Genomic DNA, 18,647 nt, shown 5'->3' on the forward strand with positions numbered 1-18,647 from the left:
GAGGTTGGAATCATACAATATGTAGTCTTCTCAGATTGGCTTATTTCCCTTAATGTGCACTTGTTTCCTTTATATCTTTTCATGGCTTGATAGCTCATTTTATAGTATTGAATAATATTTGATTGTCTGAATATATTACGATTTATACATTCACCAACTCAAGGATATCTTGGTTGCTTCAAAGTTTTGGCAATTATGAATAAAGCTGCTATAAACATCCATGTATTTGTGGATGTAAGTTTTCAACTCATTTGATTAAATGTCAGGGAGAACAATTGCTGGATTTTATGGTAAGAGTGTATTAAGTTTTTTTAAGAAACTGCCAAATTGTCTTTCAAAGTGGCTGTACCATTTTGCATTCCCACCAGCAATAAATGAGAATTCCTGTTGCTCCACATCCTTGTTAGCATTTGGTGTCATCAGCATTTTGGATTTTGACCATTATAAGAAGTGTGTAGGGGCCAGCCCAGCAGCATGGTGGTTGAGTTTGAATGCTCTGCTTCAATAGTTCACAGGTTCAGATCCCAGGTGTGGACGTAGCACCACTCACTGAGCCACCCTGTGGTGGCATCCCACATAAAATAGAGGAAGATCAACAGGGATGTTAGCTCAGCAATGATCTTCCTCAAGCAAAGAGAGGTAGATTGGCATCAGATGTTAGCTCAGGGCAAATCTTCCTAAAAAAAAAAAAATGTGTAGTGGTATCTCATTGTTGCTTTAAGTTGTAGTTCCTTAATGACGTATAATGTTGACCATCTTTTTATATGCTTATTTGCTATCTGTATCTCTTCTTTGGTGAGCTCTCTGTTTAGATCTTTCGCCCATTTTTTGTTTGGGTTATTTATTTTCTTATTGTTGAGTTTTGAGAGTCCTTTGTGTATTTTGGATAACAGTCATTTATCAGCTGTGTCTTTTGCAAATATTTTCTCCACATCTATGGCTTGTTTTCTCATTCTCTTTTTTTTTTTTGAGGAAGATTAGCCCTGAGCTAACTGCTGCCAATCCTCCTCTTTTTGCCGAGGAAGACTGGCCCTGAGATAGCGTCTGTGCCCATCTTCCTCCACGTTATATGTGGGATGCCTACCACAGCATGGCGTGCCAAGCAGTGCCATGTCTGCACCCGGGATCCGAACCGGCGAACCCTGGACCACCGAAGCGGAACTTGTGCCCTTAACTGCTGCGCCACCAGGCCAGCCCCTCTCATTCTCTTGACAGTGTCCTTTGAAGAGCAGAAGAATTTAATTTTGATTATCTCATTAAGTCAAGCTTATCAGTTCTTTTTTTCTTGGATTGTGCCTTTGGTGTTCTATCTAAAAAGTTATCACCATATCCAAGGTCATCTAGGTTTTCTCCTATGTTATCTTGTAGGAGTTTTATTGTTTTTTGTTTTACACTTAGGTTGATGACCCATTTTGGATTAATTTTTGCGTAGGGTGTAATATCTGCGTCTACATTCATTTTTTTTTTTCTTTGCATGTGAATGTCCAGTTGTTCCAGCACCATTTGTTGGAAGAATATCTTTAGTCCCTTGTGTTGCTTTGCTCCTTTGTCAAAGATCAGTTGGCTATATTTATGTGAGTCTATTTCTGGCTCTCTATTTGGCTTGTCTATTCTTTCACCAATACCACACTGTCTTGATCACTGTAGCTTTGCAGTAAGTCTTGAAGTTGGGTCGTATCAATTCTCTGATTTTGTTCTTCTCCTTCAATATTCTATGGCCTTTTGCTTCTCCATATATAAACTTTAGAATCATTCTGTCAATATCCACAAATTAACTTGTTAAGATTTTGATTGGGATTGCACTGAATATATAGATCAACTTAGGAAGAAGTGGCATCTTGAAAATATTGTCTTCCTAGCCATGATCTTGAAATATCTCTCCATTCATTTAAGTTCCTTTATTTCTTTCATCAGACTTTCCTAGTTTTGTGCATACAGCTCTTATAAAATGTTGTTAGTTTTTTTTTAAGTATTTCATTTTGGGAGGTGTTAATGTAAATGTGTTGTGTTTTAAATTTCAAGTTCCACTTGTTCCCATTGCTGGTATAGAGGAAAGCAATTGACTTTTATATATTAACCTTGTATCCTACAACCTTGCTATAGTCACTTATTAGTTGAAGGTGTTTTTTGTTGATTCTTTTGGATTTCTACATAAGCAATCATGTTATTCTCAAACAATGAGTTTTATTTCTTCCTATGTAATACCTTTCATTTCCCTTTCTTGTCTTATGGCATTAGCTGGAACTTCCAGCACAATGTTGAAAAAAGTGGAGAGGAAGGCCATTCTTTCCCTGTGCCTGATTTAGTGGGAATGCTTCTAGTTTTTCATCTTGGTAGAATTTTCTTCATGTTTCTTCTGCCTGAGATTTGTTGAGCTTCTTGGAAATAAGAGCTTTTAAGTTTCATTATATTTGAAAAATTTGGAATCATTATTTCTTCAAATATTTTTTCATTTGTTCCTTTTCTTCCTATCCTTCAGAGGTATAAAACAGATATATTGGGCCACCAAACGTTATTATCCTACAGTGCACTGACTCTGTTCATTTTTTCTCAGTCTTTTTCTGTCTGTATTTCATTTTAGATAGTTTCTATTACTACATTTTTAAGTTCACTAATCTTTTCTTCTACAGAGTTTGATCTGTTGTTAATCCTATAAAATTTATTTTCCATCATAGACATTGTTTTTTCCTCTTTAAAAATTCGATATATGTCTTTTTATATTCTCCATGTCTCTCCTTACATGCTAATGTTTTCCTCTTCCTTCTCAAACACATAGAATAAAGTTTTAGCAATGAAATGCATAAAGTATGTTTTATAAACATTGAATACCTCCATATAAAAAAACACATTTTTCAATTATACAGAAACCACATTTTTCCAGGCAATTTTATTCTCTGGGAACAATGAGATACAATAGATTTTTAAATCAAGTGTAATAAGCTTCAAAATGCAATTTTACTGAGGTCTTTATGAAATTAAGCAAGTTATCTTGCCTCTATGAGTTTCTACTGTCTTGTATGTAAATTTAAGACTCAAATACCTACCTCCAAGAATATTTATAAACATAAAATTAGATATGACTTTAAGGGACCTAGTGTGGTATATGAAACATTGATTACAATAAAAAAGCCTGTCCTTTCAGTAGATGTTTATTTCTGATGTGTATTGATTCTACACAAATGAGACATTACCTATGTACCTACATGAAATTTGGTTATGCATCTAAATAATGCATGCAGAATTACAGGAACTTTATAATATATTTAATAAAGTATCAGTAAAACCATCATTATTAAAACATTCATTGTGCTCTCTACTCTCATGGACCCAAGGCTTTGAGTAAGTACATATAGATTCACTTGAAATGGAAAAAATTTGACAATCTAGATGTCTTATTTCTACAATGCCAAGCAACTAGATATTTGTTAATCCATCTTTAGACTAAATATTTTTCTCATCTAAATGCTTAGCATCACACAGACATAATCGGAAGAGAATATAGATATTCACACAGCAATTTAGACTTCAAGATGTTTTCATATGAAATAGATTAAAATGATATAGTTGCAGTTTGAAAGTTTGAGAAATTTCATAATTTAGAAGATTGCTTTAGTAACTTACTTTGCATAATGCAATAGGATGTTAAAAGGGAAACCTTAAATAACTTTGAAGATAAAACTCCTAAAGACATATCTCAACTTATATGTAATATTAATTGCTTTGAGATATATATATAAGATATATAAATACAAATAGAATATTCTTATGCATATTTTAAGATGTATGTATATGAACATTATATTTAGTTAACTTTAATTTAATAACAGATTATTTTAAGTAATGAACTCCAAGAAGAGTATAATAAGGACTTGTAATTGAGTTAGAAAACATTAAATTGATTACAATGCAAATGTTTACCTTGTTTACTTCAACTATGATTATTAAATGCTGCTCTTGGTTGACAGTATCTGAAAAATCTACTTAAATTTTACAAATGGTTTGGCATATTTCATCAGTTTATGGCCACATCATTGTAGGTAGTCCTTGCTAATTTCCTTGTTATCACGCAATTTTGTCATGTAATAGCCAAGAACTAGCCAAATGTTTTTCCTAATGAAAAGAATGTTATTTGACTAGCTTCAGAACTTTGCCATTTCTGAGAAGTTTATATTAGATTCAGATGCTGTTAATTTGGGAAGTTATTTTGTTCTTAAGTACATCCTACTTAAAATTGTGTATCAGGTATATATTAGAGTACATATTTAGGGATGGCATTTCTTAGTCCTAGGCATGCTTTATTTAGCCTTAATAAATGTTGTTAAGCAAGTCTCCAACAGAAAAAGAAGTTGGAGTTCACTGGGGAAAATTGTCAATTTCTGCTAAAATTGAACATACTCAATCAATGTGACCTAGCAAATACACGTCTGCGATTTGTTCAAGTGTGCACCAGAACACGTATACAAGGATACTTGTAGAAACATCATTCAAACTAGCTAAAGTTATAAGGAACCCAAATGCCAATCAACATTAGAAGGGGTAAATAAACAGTGATATATTTATACAATGGAATACTAAACAGCAGTGGAAAATTCTACACACAAAAGTCTGGGTAGATCTCATAGACACAATGTTGAGTGACCAAAGTTGCATCCAAGAGTACATACTGAATGATGCTCAAGAGAAGGCAAATTAATCTTAGATGATACAAGGCGGAATGACAGTGGTTCTTTTAGGGGATAGTGGTTAGATTGTAGGTTCTGAATTGTGGTTAGATTGAGCTGTACACTTAAGAATTGTGTACTTTGTGCACACTATATTTCAATAAAATATAAGTTTAAGACTAACATGCCAGCTGCAGGAAAGAGTTTCCATATCTGGGGTGAGAAAAGTGGATCGAGGTAGAAGAGTGGGGAGGGAGTTCTATTCATTTCCTTCATCCTTTGTCACCTGTTCTCTTTCCTAAATTCAGTGATACAGCATCACTCGCCAGCACCGCCACCCAATCCTCAGAGGTTCACAAAACTTCTTGTCTGGGGCTCCTCCCGCTGGAGGCGGGTAAGGATGGATGTATATAGGGACGCAGTGTGAGAGAGAGGACTCAGATCCCCTCCAATTCCACACAAGACAACAAGAGCTGCATGAAACACGAGCAAAGCTGTGGGACGAGGGAAGTGCCAGCCGCCCCATGCTGCTTCCAGGTGTTTCAGCAGGCGTTCGCTGGACAGCGCCAGGATGACTTCCTCCCCTCCCAGCGAACGGTCGGGCAGGAGGGCAATTCTCTGCTAACTACAACCAAGAACAAACCATTGGAGACTGGAACAAAGACGCAACTGCTTTGCCTTTTTATTTTATTTTATTTTTAATTCGGAGGCAGCAGGAGCCCATGTGTCCCTTCTAGGAGTGAAGCCCCGGGGCGTGTGGACAGACAGACTTCCCTCCGGGCTCTGTCCTCCCCGGGACGCGGCGGTGTGGCTCATCCCCCGCGGGCAGTAAACTTGTGCCGGCGGGAGGGAGGTCGATGAAGCCCGAGTCCTGCGCCTTGCACTTTTCAGACCACCTGGGCGCATGAAAACTCCAGCGGACTCTCCTGGAAAGGAGACCATGCCCCCCAAGTCTCTTTCCAACCTCTCCCAGACAGCGGGAGCGAATCAGAGCAGCTTCATCCCCGGGGTGTCCGAAGGGGATTTCCTGCAGGTCCCGGACCGGACCACCGCTGAACTGGTGCTCCGCTGTGTGATCCCGTCCCTCTACCTGCTCATCATCTCGGTGGGCTTGCTGGGCAACATCGTGCTGGTGAAGATCTTCATCACCAACAGCGCCATGAGGAGCGTCCCCAACATCTTCATCTCTAACCTGGCCGCCGGGGACGTGCTGCTGCTGCTCACCTGCGTCCCGGTGGACGCGTCCCGCTACTTCTTCGACGAGTGGATGTTCGGCAAGGTGGGCTGCAAGCTGATTCCGGTCATCCAGCTCACCTCCGTGGGGGTGTCCGTGTTCACGCTCACCGCCCTCAGCGCCGACAGGTAAGGGCACAGGGAGGGGTGAGGCGACCTGGAAACGCGGTGCAGAGGGGCGGGAGACCTGGAGCGCACCTGGGGCGAGGCGGGAGAAAGGAGCGGCTGGGAGAGGGAGGGACAGAGTCCATCTGGGAGTTAGGGAGTAAAAAGGAATTAAAGCGGACTGAGATGTGAAGCTTGAAAAGATATGAGAAAATTATTACTTTTAAAATCATTAAAATTGCATTAGTTTGAAAGTAGTTTTAATATTGCGTATCCTATTCTTCCCCCACCCCTCCACACACTTTGGGAATCTTTGGTATCTATTTCATAGAGATGCTATAGAATTAATGTACAAAAGCGCAGCTATCTTGTGGAAGCTTTTTGTGTTTGCCTAAAACCTTAGAAGGGCACTTCCCTTACTCAGTGGTTTAATAACCTGACTTGATATTAGGTGTCATATAAACAAAGTGTCATATAAACAAAGTGAGGTACATAATTTACCCAAAGTCACCCATTTTTACAGGACTGTGGCTTTAGAGATACTCTTACACAAACTTAATATTAGGGAAATGTTTGATTTTGATTTTTTTCCAAATAAGGGAAGCATCATTTACACTTATTACCCAAATTCTGCTGTTTATTTGAAGTAAAAACAACTAGAATAGTAAATGTTCTTCAGACAGATGACTTCACACATCCTTTTTGTTTTAATGCCTCAAGTGATAGGTTTTTTTTTTTTTTCATGAACAAGTAGGTACCAAATTTCAGTTATCTGTGTTTTACAGTGCTGTAAAAATACACCTTTGATATCAAATCTGCTTTTCACATATTTTAAGGTTGGGAAGTATCCATTATTCTATCTTGCAGATCAACTAATTCAACTGTGCCATTTTCCAGGTGAAGATATTGAGGCCCAGGGGATATAAGTCTCCTTGCAGAGCTCAGAGGAGAATCCAGGCCTGCTGACTTGGTCCAGTGCCCCTACGCCAGGCCCTCTCTAATCATGGTTTCGGGGATTTAAGCAGAAGGGGTGTCTGGATGGGGCTTGAGGCAAAATGTCCAATTAGGCATCCTTGCATGGAGCCTGGTCTAATTCCCTTAGGGTTAGGGGGTTGACTTAAGCTATTTAGATAAAGAATTTAACTTGGATGATTAAGGTTGTGTTCACTTTCCTCCTTTTAATTTACGTATTAAATTTTTAATGAAAAGTGAGTCCATTTGAATTTCCTGGTATTTGCAATAATGCCCTTACATCACTTTGGCATTCAAGAGTTAATGTGCATTGAAGCAAAGACAATATTCAGTGGAGAGTTGAGAGCCATTATCTTTTTAAACCGAATACTGTTGACTTTGTAGTTTGTGTAAGAGTCTCTCTAAAGCCACAATACTGCAAAAATGGGTGACTGTGGGTAAATTATGTGCCTCACTTTGTTTATATGACACCATTTCTATTATCTTTTAAAAAGTTTTTTTTTTAATTCCATAATTAAAACATGAATTTTTAGCTGCTCTTCTTTATGGGGCAGATTTTAATTAGAAAGTTAAAATTCTACTTAATGATTAGAATAAAACAATGAATAGCTAAAATTGCTATCATGTGCTTTCATTTTTAAAAGGTAATATTAGTAGCAATTCCCAGGGCTTGAGTTTATTTCACACTACTTTGCTCTATCTATTGTCATGGAGGCACACAGGTAAATTGGCTCTGATCAAGGTCAGAAGAAATGTTATTTCTCATGCATTTACTGATTTTTTTGCTCTTACACGTATCATGTACTTTGTAAATACAGCATAGATACTTTAACAATAAGGATAAATAAAGGTGAGTTGCCTCTTCTACTTGGTCCAGAGGCTGTGCTTGCCCATCAAGGTGTGTTTTGGAAATGTAAGTTAAGGAACTGGAATCAGTGGTGATAAAATTACATAATACATTTCAATATTCACTTAAAATGATTTGGAGATGTTTTGTTGTACATTGTCTACACTTCTATTTTTCTTCCAGAACGTAGTAATCAAGTGTTGATAAGTCCTTGATCACACTTTATCTCACCAAATGTTTTGCTTTCTCATAGATTTGGAAACAAGTACAAGACTAGTTGCACTTAGCACTGTGTGAACTTTTCTGTGAGTTTGTTATCCTCACAACACTATGAAGAAGGTACTATTATCATTTCCGTTTTAAACTGAAGAAATGTAAGGCTTGAAATTCAGCCACAATTTCCTGACCTCACAGGAAGGAGTCAGGGTTTGAAGCCAGCTCAAAGCCTGGCTTCTTCACCGTTAAGCCACATCTTTACTTTCCCAAGTATACGAAATCTTTAATGGTGTTTCTTATTTAATGGCAGACTGAAAAGTGAAATTTAAAACAAAGAACTCAAGAGTGAAAAAATAAAAATGACTATAAAAGCCGATTCATCAGATTCAATAGAATGAAAGCAAGTCATAAAATGTAACTGCAAAATAAAAGAAACACTTGAATTCAAAATTAAGTGGTAGTTGTAACAATAGGGGGGAAAAACCCTGTTATTGTAATTTTCAAACAATAAATTCAGTTGTTTGTTAAACCAAATATTCTATTTCCACGAGATGGCCTAAGTGTCTTTGTCTAAGAAAATAAAGGTAGAAAATTTAGAAATAGAGATCACGGTAATGTAGAAATAGGAAGATAATTAGATTTTGGAAAGCTTATCCCAATGTGAAGTGGAGACTTAGTGTTATATATCATTGATGACAGCATTGCTGGATGACATCAGCAGAGACTGAAATAAAATATACGATATCTATGAATCTTCTTTGAGGTATAAATCACCTCATGTGATATGGCCAAAGGATGATATGGGTGATACTTTTTGGTACTTGTGATTATTAATCCTTGACTTGCAAATTCTTTCAAGGAGCTTCAGCTGGTACATCCTTAGGAAGAATCATTTGTGTCCACAGTAGATGTGGCTCAGAGGCAGATCATAACCAGAATCGGGGGAGGAGACACAGTGCATGATCTGAAATGGTGATACGGGTGATCTCAGTTTAATTTTATCTTGATGAATTTTTTTGTCACTATTTTGAAAATAGACTTCTTTTTGCTTGCTCACATTAAATTGTTGCTTAAAGGTATTTGCGTATTCTCTTTCTAACAATTTTACACACACACATCTCTCCCCCACCCCGTTGGGACATGTGTGTTGTGATACCAGGTAGGGGGAGCCCCACAGGCCACACTTTGCTTATGGTTGTCTGTGTAGATATCTCCCTCGCTGTCTATTCCAGTAGCTGCATTTCCAAACTTAGAATACTATTTCTTTGATTCTTGAAGATTGTCTGGTGTCTCGAAGTCCATAATTAAAATGCAAATAACTTGTAGGAATGGGGTTCTCCTTTTTCCTTTATAGGAAACAATTTCCATAGATTCCTAGTGCTAAACTATAAACTTTATAATTTTATATATTTACAAATGTAAAGCTAGGTATCAATTCATTATTCTGTTTTTATTGTAATTGCTAACCGAAATGCATTTATAAGTTAAATTTTAAAAATCTATAAAACAATAAAATGAAATTGATATTAATTTAATGTATCAGATTATGTTCTTTTTCTGATACTGCATCTTCAATGTTGGATTGAATTCAAAAATAACATTGTACCAAATCTGACTAATGTGCTAATGTATTAGTAATTTCAAGCTTTCCATCACTAGTTAGGGCAATCAGATTTAATTCCATAACTGAGCTAGTTCTCTTAGGTATGAGCTTGGAGTCTTTAACATTATTTGGATGTTATACCGATGCAAACAGTTATTCTCTCAGCATTCTTCTTTGTGGAAGCATTGAGATACATCAGATGTAGGCCTTAGGTCAACACTCCCCGGCCCTTGTGAAGCTTTCCATCAGTCTTCGTGCAGGGGTGGGAGGGAGCGCCGTTGTCTGTTTGCTGGTTTTTCGTGAAAACTCTTGATTGAAGTTCAGGTCCTGATTAGCGGGCTGGCCCTCGCTGGAGACACTTTCTTCTCTGGTGCACAGCTCTGGACACTGCGCTGAGAAGCCCTTGCCTTTCAGTGGGTGCTGAGATTGGTGCTCTTCGGAGAGTTCAGGCTGGCCGTACATATTTAAGAGAATAGTCCACACTCCCCCTCAACAGAACTCATGTCACCAGAGCGATGACTTATTTATTTTTAATTTGTTCCAAAAGATTTAAGGAAGCTTAAAACTAGAGATACAAAAAACATGCAACAGGAACAAAAACGGGAGGAAATCCAGGTTTAGGGAAAATAAAAGTTGAAGAATATAAGGCAATCCATACTTTCACAAAGTGTGAGTCATATGTTTGAGAGTTTTCTAGCTGCCGAGGCAGAAAGGAAAATTTGCTTTCCCTGACAACTGCTCAGTTGTTATTTTTATATAGCCGTAGAAACAGAGCAAATTGTGACGTGCACTTAATTTGTTAGTTTTAATGAGGATTTATATGGTTTTTTTGTTAAAAGCTGTTATATTTGACTCCAATAATATCCAATACCCAATAATCAGATATCTTTTACTCATTAGTCTCAATACTTCCAGCTTATTTCCCTTTCTCTTCTCCTCAGAAGGATAATCTCAAACATTGAATTAGAGAGGTGCTGTATAATTCTCACAATGTTCATATTCATAATTTGTATATTACTTTATTTATTTATTACCTTAGTATTATTTTTTACTTCTAAAGATGATTCATATACCTTTGTCTGAAACCTTTGGGACACACTATAAATAAGCAGGGGATGCACGAGACAGGGGTTTATGGCATCTGGATGCTAGTCCTACATCTGTTATGTCCAAATGTTCTAGTTGGAGAAAATGATAAAACAGTACAAAACACATGCCCATAAGGCAGAATTTTCCTCATTTGCAAAACAGGAATAATGTCTTCTACTGTAGACCTGAGGTAGCGTTGATAGGATCTTATTAGCTCCCTCTCTGAGTATCGAGCAGAGAGAGACCCAAAGAGGAGAAGGACGCTGGTAATTGGTGAGGCAATCAGATGCGCAGCTCAGTGCTCTGGTGCTCTGCCTGTCGCACTCTTCCCTGTTACCACATCTGAGACAAATATCTCATCTAGTAATTTATACTGGTTCTATTTTGGCCACTTCTCGGTGGAACAAAGATACTCCACGATGTAGCTCTCATTCTTTTGCCTGTAGTGATGCATTTAAGTAGGGGGCCATCTGTCCAGGCTGAGCCGTAGGGGCAGACAGGGAAGTTCAACACTTTCCTTTTTGTTAGTTGTCGCCAGCAGTACGGTTCCTATTTGTGTCTTCCAAAAACAAAAATAACAATTTACCTTTGACCTTCCAATTGCTGATTCCTCAGGAGGGTTGAACAATTTCCCCAAGTCTTTAATCATTTTAATTGCATTTTAATTTTCTCATTCTCAACAAGTTCTTACTAAGAATTTTTTAGTGAATCCTTATTTAATTGTTTATTTATTGAATTTCTAGAAAAATTGCTCCTAATATGAGGTGTAGATGATTCTCTTCTGGAAAAGTTGATCAGATATTTAGTACAAGATAAATAGTTATATGCTATCTTTGTATATTTGCATTCATTATTATTTTTACTTTTCAGTCAATGTGTAGGATTTAAATAATATTTTATATAAGCTGTAGATTATTTCAGCTCTTCGGAGAACCTCACTCACATCCCAAATATACTGACGTCCTGGTATTTCAAAGTTCACTTGTTTATTTTCTATACAAAAGGACACATGTCTTCATTAAATTTCCTTTTTTAAAAACTTTGGTTTTTTTGTTCCTTTATTCTCATGTGTCCACATGACTAAGGTTATTTTCAGTTTCAATCCATGCTCCAAAATGATGACCCAATTTAACATTGCTAGCTTCAAACTTAATGAACTATTTTTTATCTGTTAACTGTCAGAAACTAGGCATGGAAGTGGAGAGCAAAATTAGCCTATTGCAGAATTAATGAAGATGATCTGTCTGCCTTTTGCAGTCTTTCCCCAGTTCCTTTAACCATAGTCTGGCTAATTCCAACCTGTTGTCTTCATCAACATGGCTTGTCATTGTTATTCTCCTTCACAAGAAATGCTCATGTGTCATTTAAGTCATACGCTTCAATAGGTTAAAAGCAAAGTGATCTTTTTGGGGGTAAAGAGCAAATAGAATTGCTGACTCCTGTGTAATCGAATCCAGTATTTATTAACCTTTCCAAACGGACATCCCACTTATTACATTATTTTTTAAAGTTATTTATAGTTTTAGACATTCTATTGTACAATGATGCATAAATGCTTTCGAATGATAGATTTAGTAATTTTATTCAGAGTAAGTTTTACTGCTATATCAATACTGTTAAAACATGATGTGACATATCGTAAAGGGAAGGCATCTGATTCTGCAAACACTGAACTTTCGGATTCCAGATACTCCACTACTGAATGTGTGTCCATTGCACTAGACAACCTCACAGGAAGCTTGTGGGTTTCTGAAAAGGGGTTTCTAAACTTGGCTTATATTCAGAATCACTTGAAAAATCTTAGTAAAATGCAGAATCTCACGTTTTACATCCTAGAGACTCTGCACTGGTAAGTCTTGGGGAGAAAGCTAACACTCTTTTCCTTTTCTCAGTTCTCCAGGTGATTCTGAATATTGATCCAGCTTGGGCGTCAGTAGACTAAGCTGTGTCTCCATCTCTCACCTCTACTCTCACCTCAACGTAACATCCCACTACCACCCCACTCTACCAAATCTGCTCTAACTAGTGATCTCCTTGTTGCTCAGACCACATTTCCTTGTTAGTACAACAAACATTTACTGAGAACCTATTATGGGTTAGGCATTGTGTCATACACTTTAGAAGCAACAGTGAGCAAGACACAGGCTCTGGGTTCAAGGAGCTTTTTTCTTTACTGTTAGGGAGCATTTTAATTACTATAGCTTTGTAGTATAGTTTGCAATCAGGAAGTATTGTACCTCAGCTTTGTTCTTTCTCAAGATCGCTTTGACTATTCGAGGTCTTTTGTGGTTCCATGCAAATTTTAGGATTCTTTGTTCTAGTTCTGTGAAAAATACCATTGGTATTTTAATAGGGATTACATTGAATCTGATGATGAAAAGTTTTGAAAGAAGTTTTCAGTGTATATTTCTTTCACCTTCCTGGCTAAATTTATTCCTAGGTATTTTATGCTTTTTCTTGTAGTTGTAAATGGGATTATTTTCTGAATTTCTTTTGTAGTATGTCGATTTAGAAAAACCTTATGAGAGAGGTAAGCAAACTACTGCAATTTGGGAAATGGCAATTTAAGATATTTTCCTCTCTCTTCCTGTCTTCTGTGCTAATAAATAGTGGAATGACTTGCAGACAGAAAGACACCAGGGATAGTAGGTAACCCATTCTCTACAAAACAGTCAGAGAACAATGGAGTGTTGACACCTCTGTCTTCGCAATTGTCAACTGAGGAAAAAATCGCTACAATTTAAACAGCAGATATTTATTTGGGCAACTAGAATTGCAATTCAGGAGACACGGATTCAGGTAGAAATCCAAAAATGTGTTCGGCTAGGGAGTAAAAGTCAGGGGCTTTTAAAGACAAGGAAGGGAGGTTTGTACTAAAAAGAATTTTAATTGGAGCTGGAGGCAGAGAGCTAGTCTTGGCTAAATGTTGGTTGACTGTGGATTCTGTTTTCAGAAAGTCCACAGTTCTTGGTCTTTGTGACCAGGATGGCAGTCCTCCTGCTGACTTCTCAAACAATTGCTTGTAAAACAACTGCTGTTTTGGCCCAGTCCGGGGTTCAAGCCAGCAAATCAGTTTCTCTGGAAGGGCAGCTCTGACTCCGTTTTTAAATGACTCCACTGTAGTTAATTTCGGCACAAGTAAGATTTCTCTCCTTCTCTCCCTTTCTTTCTCCCTCCCTTCTTACACCCTTCCTTCCTCTCTCTCTCCTCTCCTTCTCTCCCTCTCTCTCTCTTTTCCTTACCTTTTCTTTCTTAAGAGAGTGATTTGAGACACATTGCTTTCACAGGTACAGAGCCATTGTAAACCCCATGGACATCCAGACATCAGGGGCAGTGCTGTGGACCTGTGTGAAGGCTGTGGCCATCTGGGTCATCTCCGTGCTGTTGGCGGTTCCTGAAGCTGTGTTTTCTGAAGTGGCACACATTGGTAGCTTGGAAAATGGCAGCTTCACAGCGTGTATACCCTACCCTCAGACGGATGAATTACATCCAAAGATTCATTCAGTGCTCATCTTCTTGGTCTATTTCCTCATACCACTTACTATTATTAGCATTTACTATTATCATATTGCAAAGACTTTAATCAAAAGTGCACATAATCTTCCTGGAGAATACAACGAACATACCAAAAAACAGGTAAGCTTGGTAAGTGTGTGTTGGGGTGCACTGATCAGATGTAGTAACTACAATTTAGTCTTCTATTTTATGGGTTCTCAATACGAGGAATGATCAGAACAGAGTCAGAGGGCACTGGCACATGCACTAGCCTCAACTGGAAGAGATCTCTCTAGTATATGGCCATGTCATAGCTCCGTGAAGGCCCATGGAGCTCCTGCTTATCTGCCATCTGAGCCTGGGGTTATTAGAATTTAACATCTTTGAAGGCTTTTCTTTATGTGCAAATGGTTATGCAAAGAACCACATAATAAACCAGAAATTTTTCACATTTTAAGTATAAATCTATTTAATTATCGTCTCTTCTTCTATTAGCCCGATAAGGATGACAGGAAGTCTGGGAGAAGGATGCACAGGAAAGGGCTATGGGACACTGCCTGGCATCTGGGGATGGGGTTTGGGTAGGGTGCCAGAATGAGAGGCTCTGGGAACAGAGTGCAGCAGGACAGTAGTGAAAGTGATCAGATGTGTGCTGGTGCTGAAGTCCTACTTGGACTAACTCAACTTTTTAGCTTTTCCTATAAAGATTATCTACTCGTTTAAAAATTACAACATGCACCTTACATACTCTTTCTTCCTTAAAAATCATACAGTATTAATTTAAGGTAAAACCAACTGTGTTATTCCACAAAGAGATGGAAATACTGTACTTATGGGACACAGTTTTTGGTTGTCCATTTGTGCACTCCTAGTGAGGGACTTCTTCCAGAGGGTTGTGACAGTACAGGAAGTTTATGGGTGTCTGGTCCCCAATTTGAATGAAAACAAGTTGAATCGCAAATTTGCTCGGCTCTAGGTGGAGGTGCAGGCTGCGGCTTTGGGCATGTTAGCAACAGCACAATTTGGCAAAGTTTTCTTGTGTGGAAGGTCACCTCTATTTATTGATAACCATCCTCATCAGAGATCCACATCTGCTTTAAAGGCTTGAAAGGTCAACCAATCATTAAAGTAATTGTTAGACAAATTAATAGATTTATTATCTAAATATCTAGCATCACTGAAGCAAAAATTTCTAGGTCCTGGGCTCACAATCTTTTATTCAGAGCCCTGTGATCCAACTGGTATCTCAATTTGGGTATTTGAGTTTTTGCCTTGTTTTCTAGAGTTGAGTTCCTCTTACCTTCCCCATATCCACTTTTTTTAAAATGGCCTTTGTTCTGCCTTGTTTTTGTGAATTTCCCTATTGGGACTTATAAACTCTGCCTGGGTAACTGGGCTTGACACCCGCTGAGAAGTAATCTCAACATCAACAGCCTGTCTGTGCATATGAATCTCCAAGTACAGATTGCCGTGAAATTCTTGCACCCATGTTCCACCCGCTAGGGCAGGCACTGCTCAATAATGTAAAGTTCACATCTGCCTCTTTAGTATAGCCAGGTTGCCTAACTGATGCCACCCGGCTACATCTGGAGGACCACATTCTGCATCCTGAGCCACACTCCTCTTTACCTGCACCCTCGTTTGCTGTCACCACTCACTGCTACTCCCCAGTGGCAGATCTGTGTCAATCCTGAACTTTTCCAGTCTTCTTTGCCATATCCTAGTTGACTACTAACAGCTTTAGCTCAGAAAATATCACGTTGCCTTCTCTCAATACCTTTTGATACATTGTATTTTCATATTCATATTGCCTTATTTAAATATTTAAACAAATTAGCAACTATGAGCTAAACTTTGGACTCTAGATGTTCGAAAATGATTTTTGCATTAAAAACAACTATGGTCCAGTATTTGAATTTCATTATCACATTCCTGAAGATTTTCCTTTAAAACAGTAAACACAGTATGTAAATTTATGAAAAGAAAGAAAAAGTATTTTTATTTTTAAAGGTAACCTAACGTAGTAATGTTTATAGGATTGACAATTATGTCAGACGTTTTAGATTTATGCAAGTCAGGACTTTAAATCTCAAGTTTTTTTGTGTGCATGTGTGGAGTAAGGGTTAAAAAAGTCATGCCCTATTTCAACAGATCATTTTTCCCATTTAAAATACTCTGACTTAAAAAAAAAAATCTAAGCTCGAATATGTTCTATGGTCATTAATTCAGGGGATTTAATACAAACAAATGAGTTATATTTATAGTGAACACAATAAGACTTTGAGCAAAAGGAAAATAGTTAAAAATAAGACAGAATTTTTAAGATCATAATTGTAACATGAAGACGTAGTAATTTATTAATGATGTATCATCTAGTCTGTATAAGCTGTCAAATATTTTTAAATGAAAATAGTGTAGTGAACAAAAAAATAGGCCTCTTCCAACTGTTAAAATCATCACTTTGTTGAGGAAAATAGTTTTTGTACTTTTGGATGCATTTGCACGTGATGATAAGTTTTACTGGTTTTGTACCGTGGTATTTTGCATGTGGCTGGCTCCAGACTCATGCTAACCAATGGGACAATGTCCTTGTATCTGCAGATGGAAACACGGAAACGCCTGGCTAAAATTGTGCTGGTCTTTGTGGGCTGCTTTGTCTTCTGTTGGTTTCCAAATCACGTCCTCTACATGTATAGGTCTTTCAACTATAATGAGATTGACCCATCTCTAGGCCACATGATTGTCACTTTAGTTGCCCGGGTCCTGAGCTTTTGCAATTCTTGTGTCAATCCATTTGCTCTTTATCTGCTCAGTGAAAGCTTCAGGAGGCATTTCAATAGCCAGCTCTGTTGCGGGAGGACATCCTATCTAGAGAGATCAACCAGCTATGTGCTCAGCTCTTCTGCTGTGCGTATGACATCTCTGAAAAGCAACGTTAAGAATGTGGTGACCAATTCTGTTTCACTAAATGGACACAGCATGAAGCAGGAAATGGCACTGTGATTTTGCCATTCAACTCACTACCTGGAAAGAACTTACTCACCTTTCTGTCTCTACTGAGCAGAACAGAAGTAAACAATTTTCTCATGCTTACTATTACTCAGCTAATTCGTAGACGATTTCATGACTGACTCAGAAAAGACAAGGCAAACATACCTAGAGTTTTTCTCTGAACAGGACTTTCTGTTAAAAAATATACGTTGTTCACATTAAAAGTGATTCAAAAGGCAATTCTATATGTGTATAAATCAATATGGCTTCTGGATTTCAGCTGTTGCTAGAGCCACCTCTAGCATTTTTATCTTAAATTTGTTTTATCTTGAAGCAGGTAATAAATTCCTATATTGACTCAGTGATTCAGTGAAGGTAATATTCAGACTTCTATTATTTAAAATACAAGTCATATTTTCCTGGTGAATTTATGATAACTAATGCATGTATATATCTCTTTTATTTGAATAAAATAATAGAAAATTCAAAAGGTGAAGCTTAAGCACAAGTCAATAATATTTATTGTGATCCTTTGAGTGATTGGTCATAATTTATAGAAATAGCTTGTGTCTGTAACTTCTAAGTATGTGATTAAAAGATATGATGGCATTTGTATTGTTCATAGTAAAATAGACATCGTGTGATTTACATTATTAATGTAAAAAAGGTATATCCTATGTCCCAAATTGTGAAACTGTGACTCAGAAATTGGCATGGCTATCTTTACATACATTGCTAAGTCTCTGATATTTGGATGATTCTGTATAGATACGACAAGATTTGTGCACTTCTGGTGAGTTCACCATTTGCTCATCTTCTCTCGCCACAGCCACCTGAAGAGAGTCTGGAATCTCACTCAGGCCAGTGTACTCTGCAGAGTATTTCAGTTTCCTCTGAAGAAGTGTCTTGGATTTTTTTTTTTTTTTTTGGCCAAAATGCAAACATGGTCTTGATTATATTTTAAAACCTATCCCTTCATAAGCTGGTATCAGTAAGTCTAACATTTGGATGAATATATTCTGTACTATTTTTCTTTCTAAATTTGCTGAGCAGAAAATTCTGTTAATACACCAAGATCTTTCTTAAACACCCCTAACCCATACCATTTAAGATGTGAAATACTCAATAATATATAGCAATGGGAAAAATAAACACAAGCAGATTGCTTATGATAGTTGATAATAATGATAATGCACACTAATCGAGTGTTTTCTGTGTTCTGGCTTTACGTAGATTCTCTAATTTAACCCCAATAGGATCCCTGAGGTGAAAGAGAGGGATTCAGTTTTGGTGGGGTATGAAGTTACACAATTTGGGGGATGTCTCTATTAAAAACTATACAACTTTGCAAATTTTACCAGAATATATGATCATAAGAACACATTGCCAGGCCCACTGAACTATCTCCTGCTATTGTCTTTATTTTACAGATTAG

General features: G+C 37.4%; 1 protein-coding gene across 1 annotated transcript; it reads left to right on the forward strand.

Moving 5' to 3' along the window:
• The first annotated feature begins 5,601 nt into the window (after positions 1-5,601).
• NMBR (neuromedin B receptor) lies at positions 5,602-17,224 on the forward strand. The gene is made up of 3 exons (XM_046668896.1): positions 5,602-6,023; positions 14,014-14,362; positions 16,823-17,224. Exons 1-3 carry the CDS (start codon positions 5,602-5,604, stop codon positions 17,222-17,224), a joined length of 1,173 nt encoding a protein of 390 aa, XP_046524852.1.
• Positions 17,225-18,647: the final 1,423 nt, after the last annotated feature.

This window comes from Equus quagga, chromosome 8 (assembly GCF_021613505.1).
Source record: "Equus quagga isolate Etosha38 chromosome 8, UCLA_HA_Equagga_1.0, whole genome shotgun sequence".
Lineage (NCBI taxonomy): Eukaryota > Metazoa > Chordata > Mammalia > Perissodactyla > Equidae > Equus > Equus quagga.

What these genes read in the sequence shown, in the direction of transcription:
- NMBR (XM_046668896.1), top strand. Translation starts at nt 5,602, where the DNA reads ATGCCCCCCAAGTCTCTTTCCAACCTCTCCCAGACAGCGGGAGCGAAT. An exon ending in ACCGCCCTCAGCGCCGACAG is followed by an intron (nt 6,024 to 14,013) that starts GTAAGGGCACAG and finishes TTGCTTTCACAG; the next exon opens with GTACAGAGCCATTGTAAACC. An exon ending in ACGAACATACCAAAAAACAG is followed by an intron (nt 14,363 to 16,822) that starts GTAAGCTTGGTA and finishes TTGTATCTGCAG; the next exon opens with ATGGAAACACGGAAACGCCT.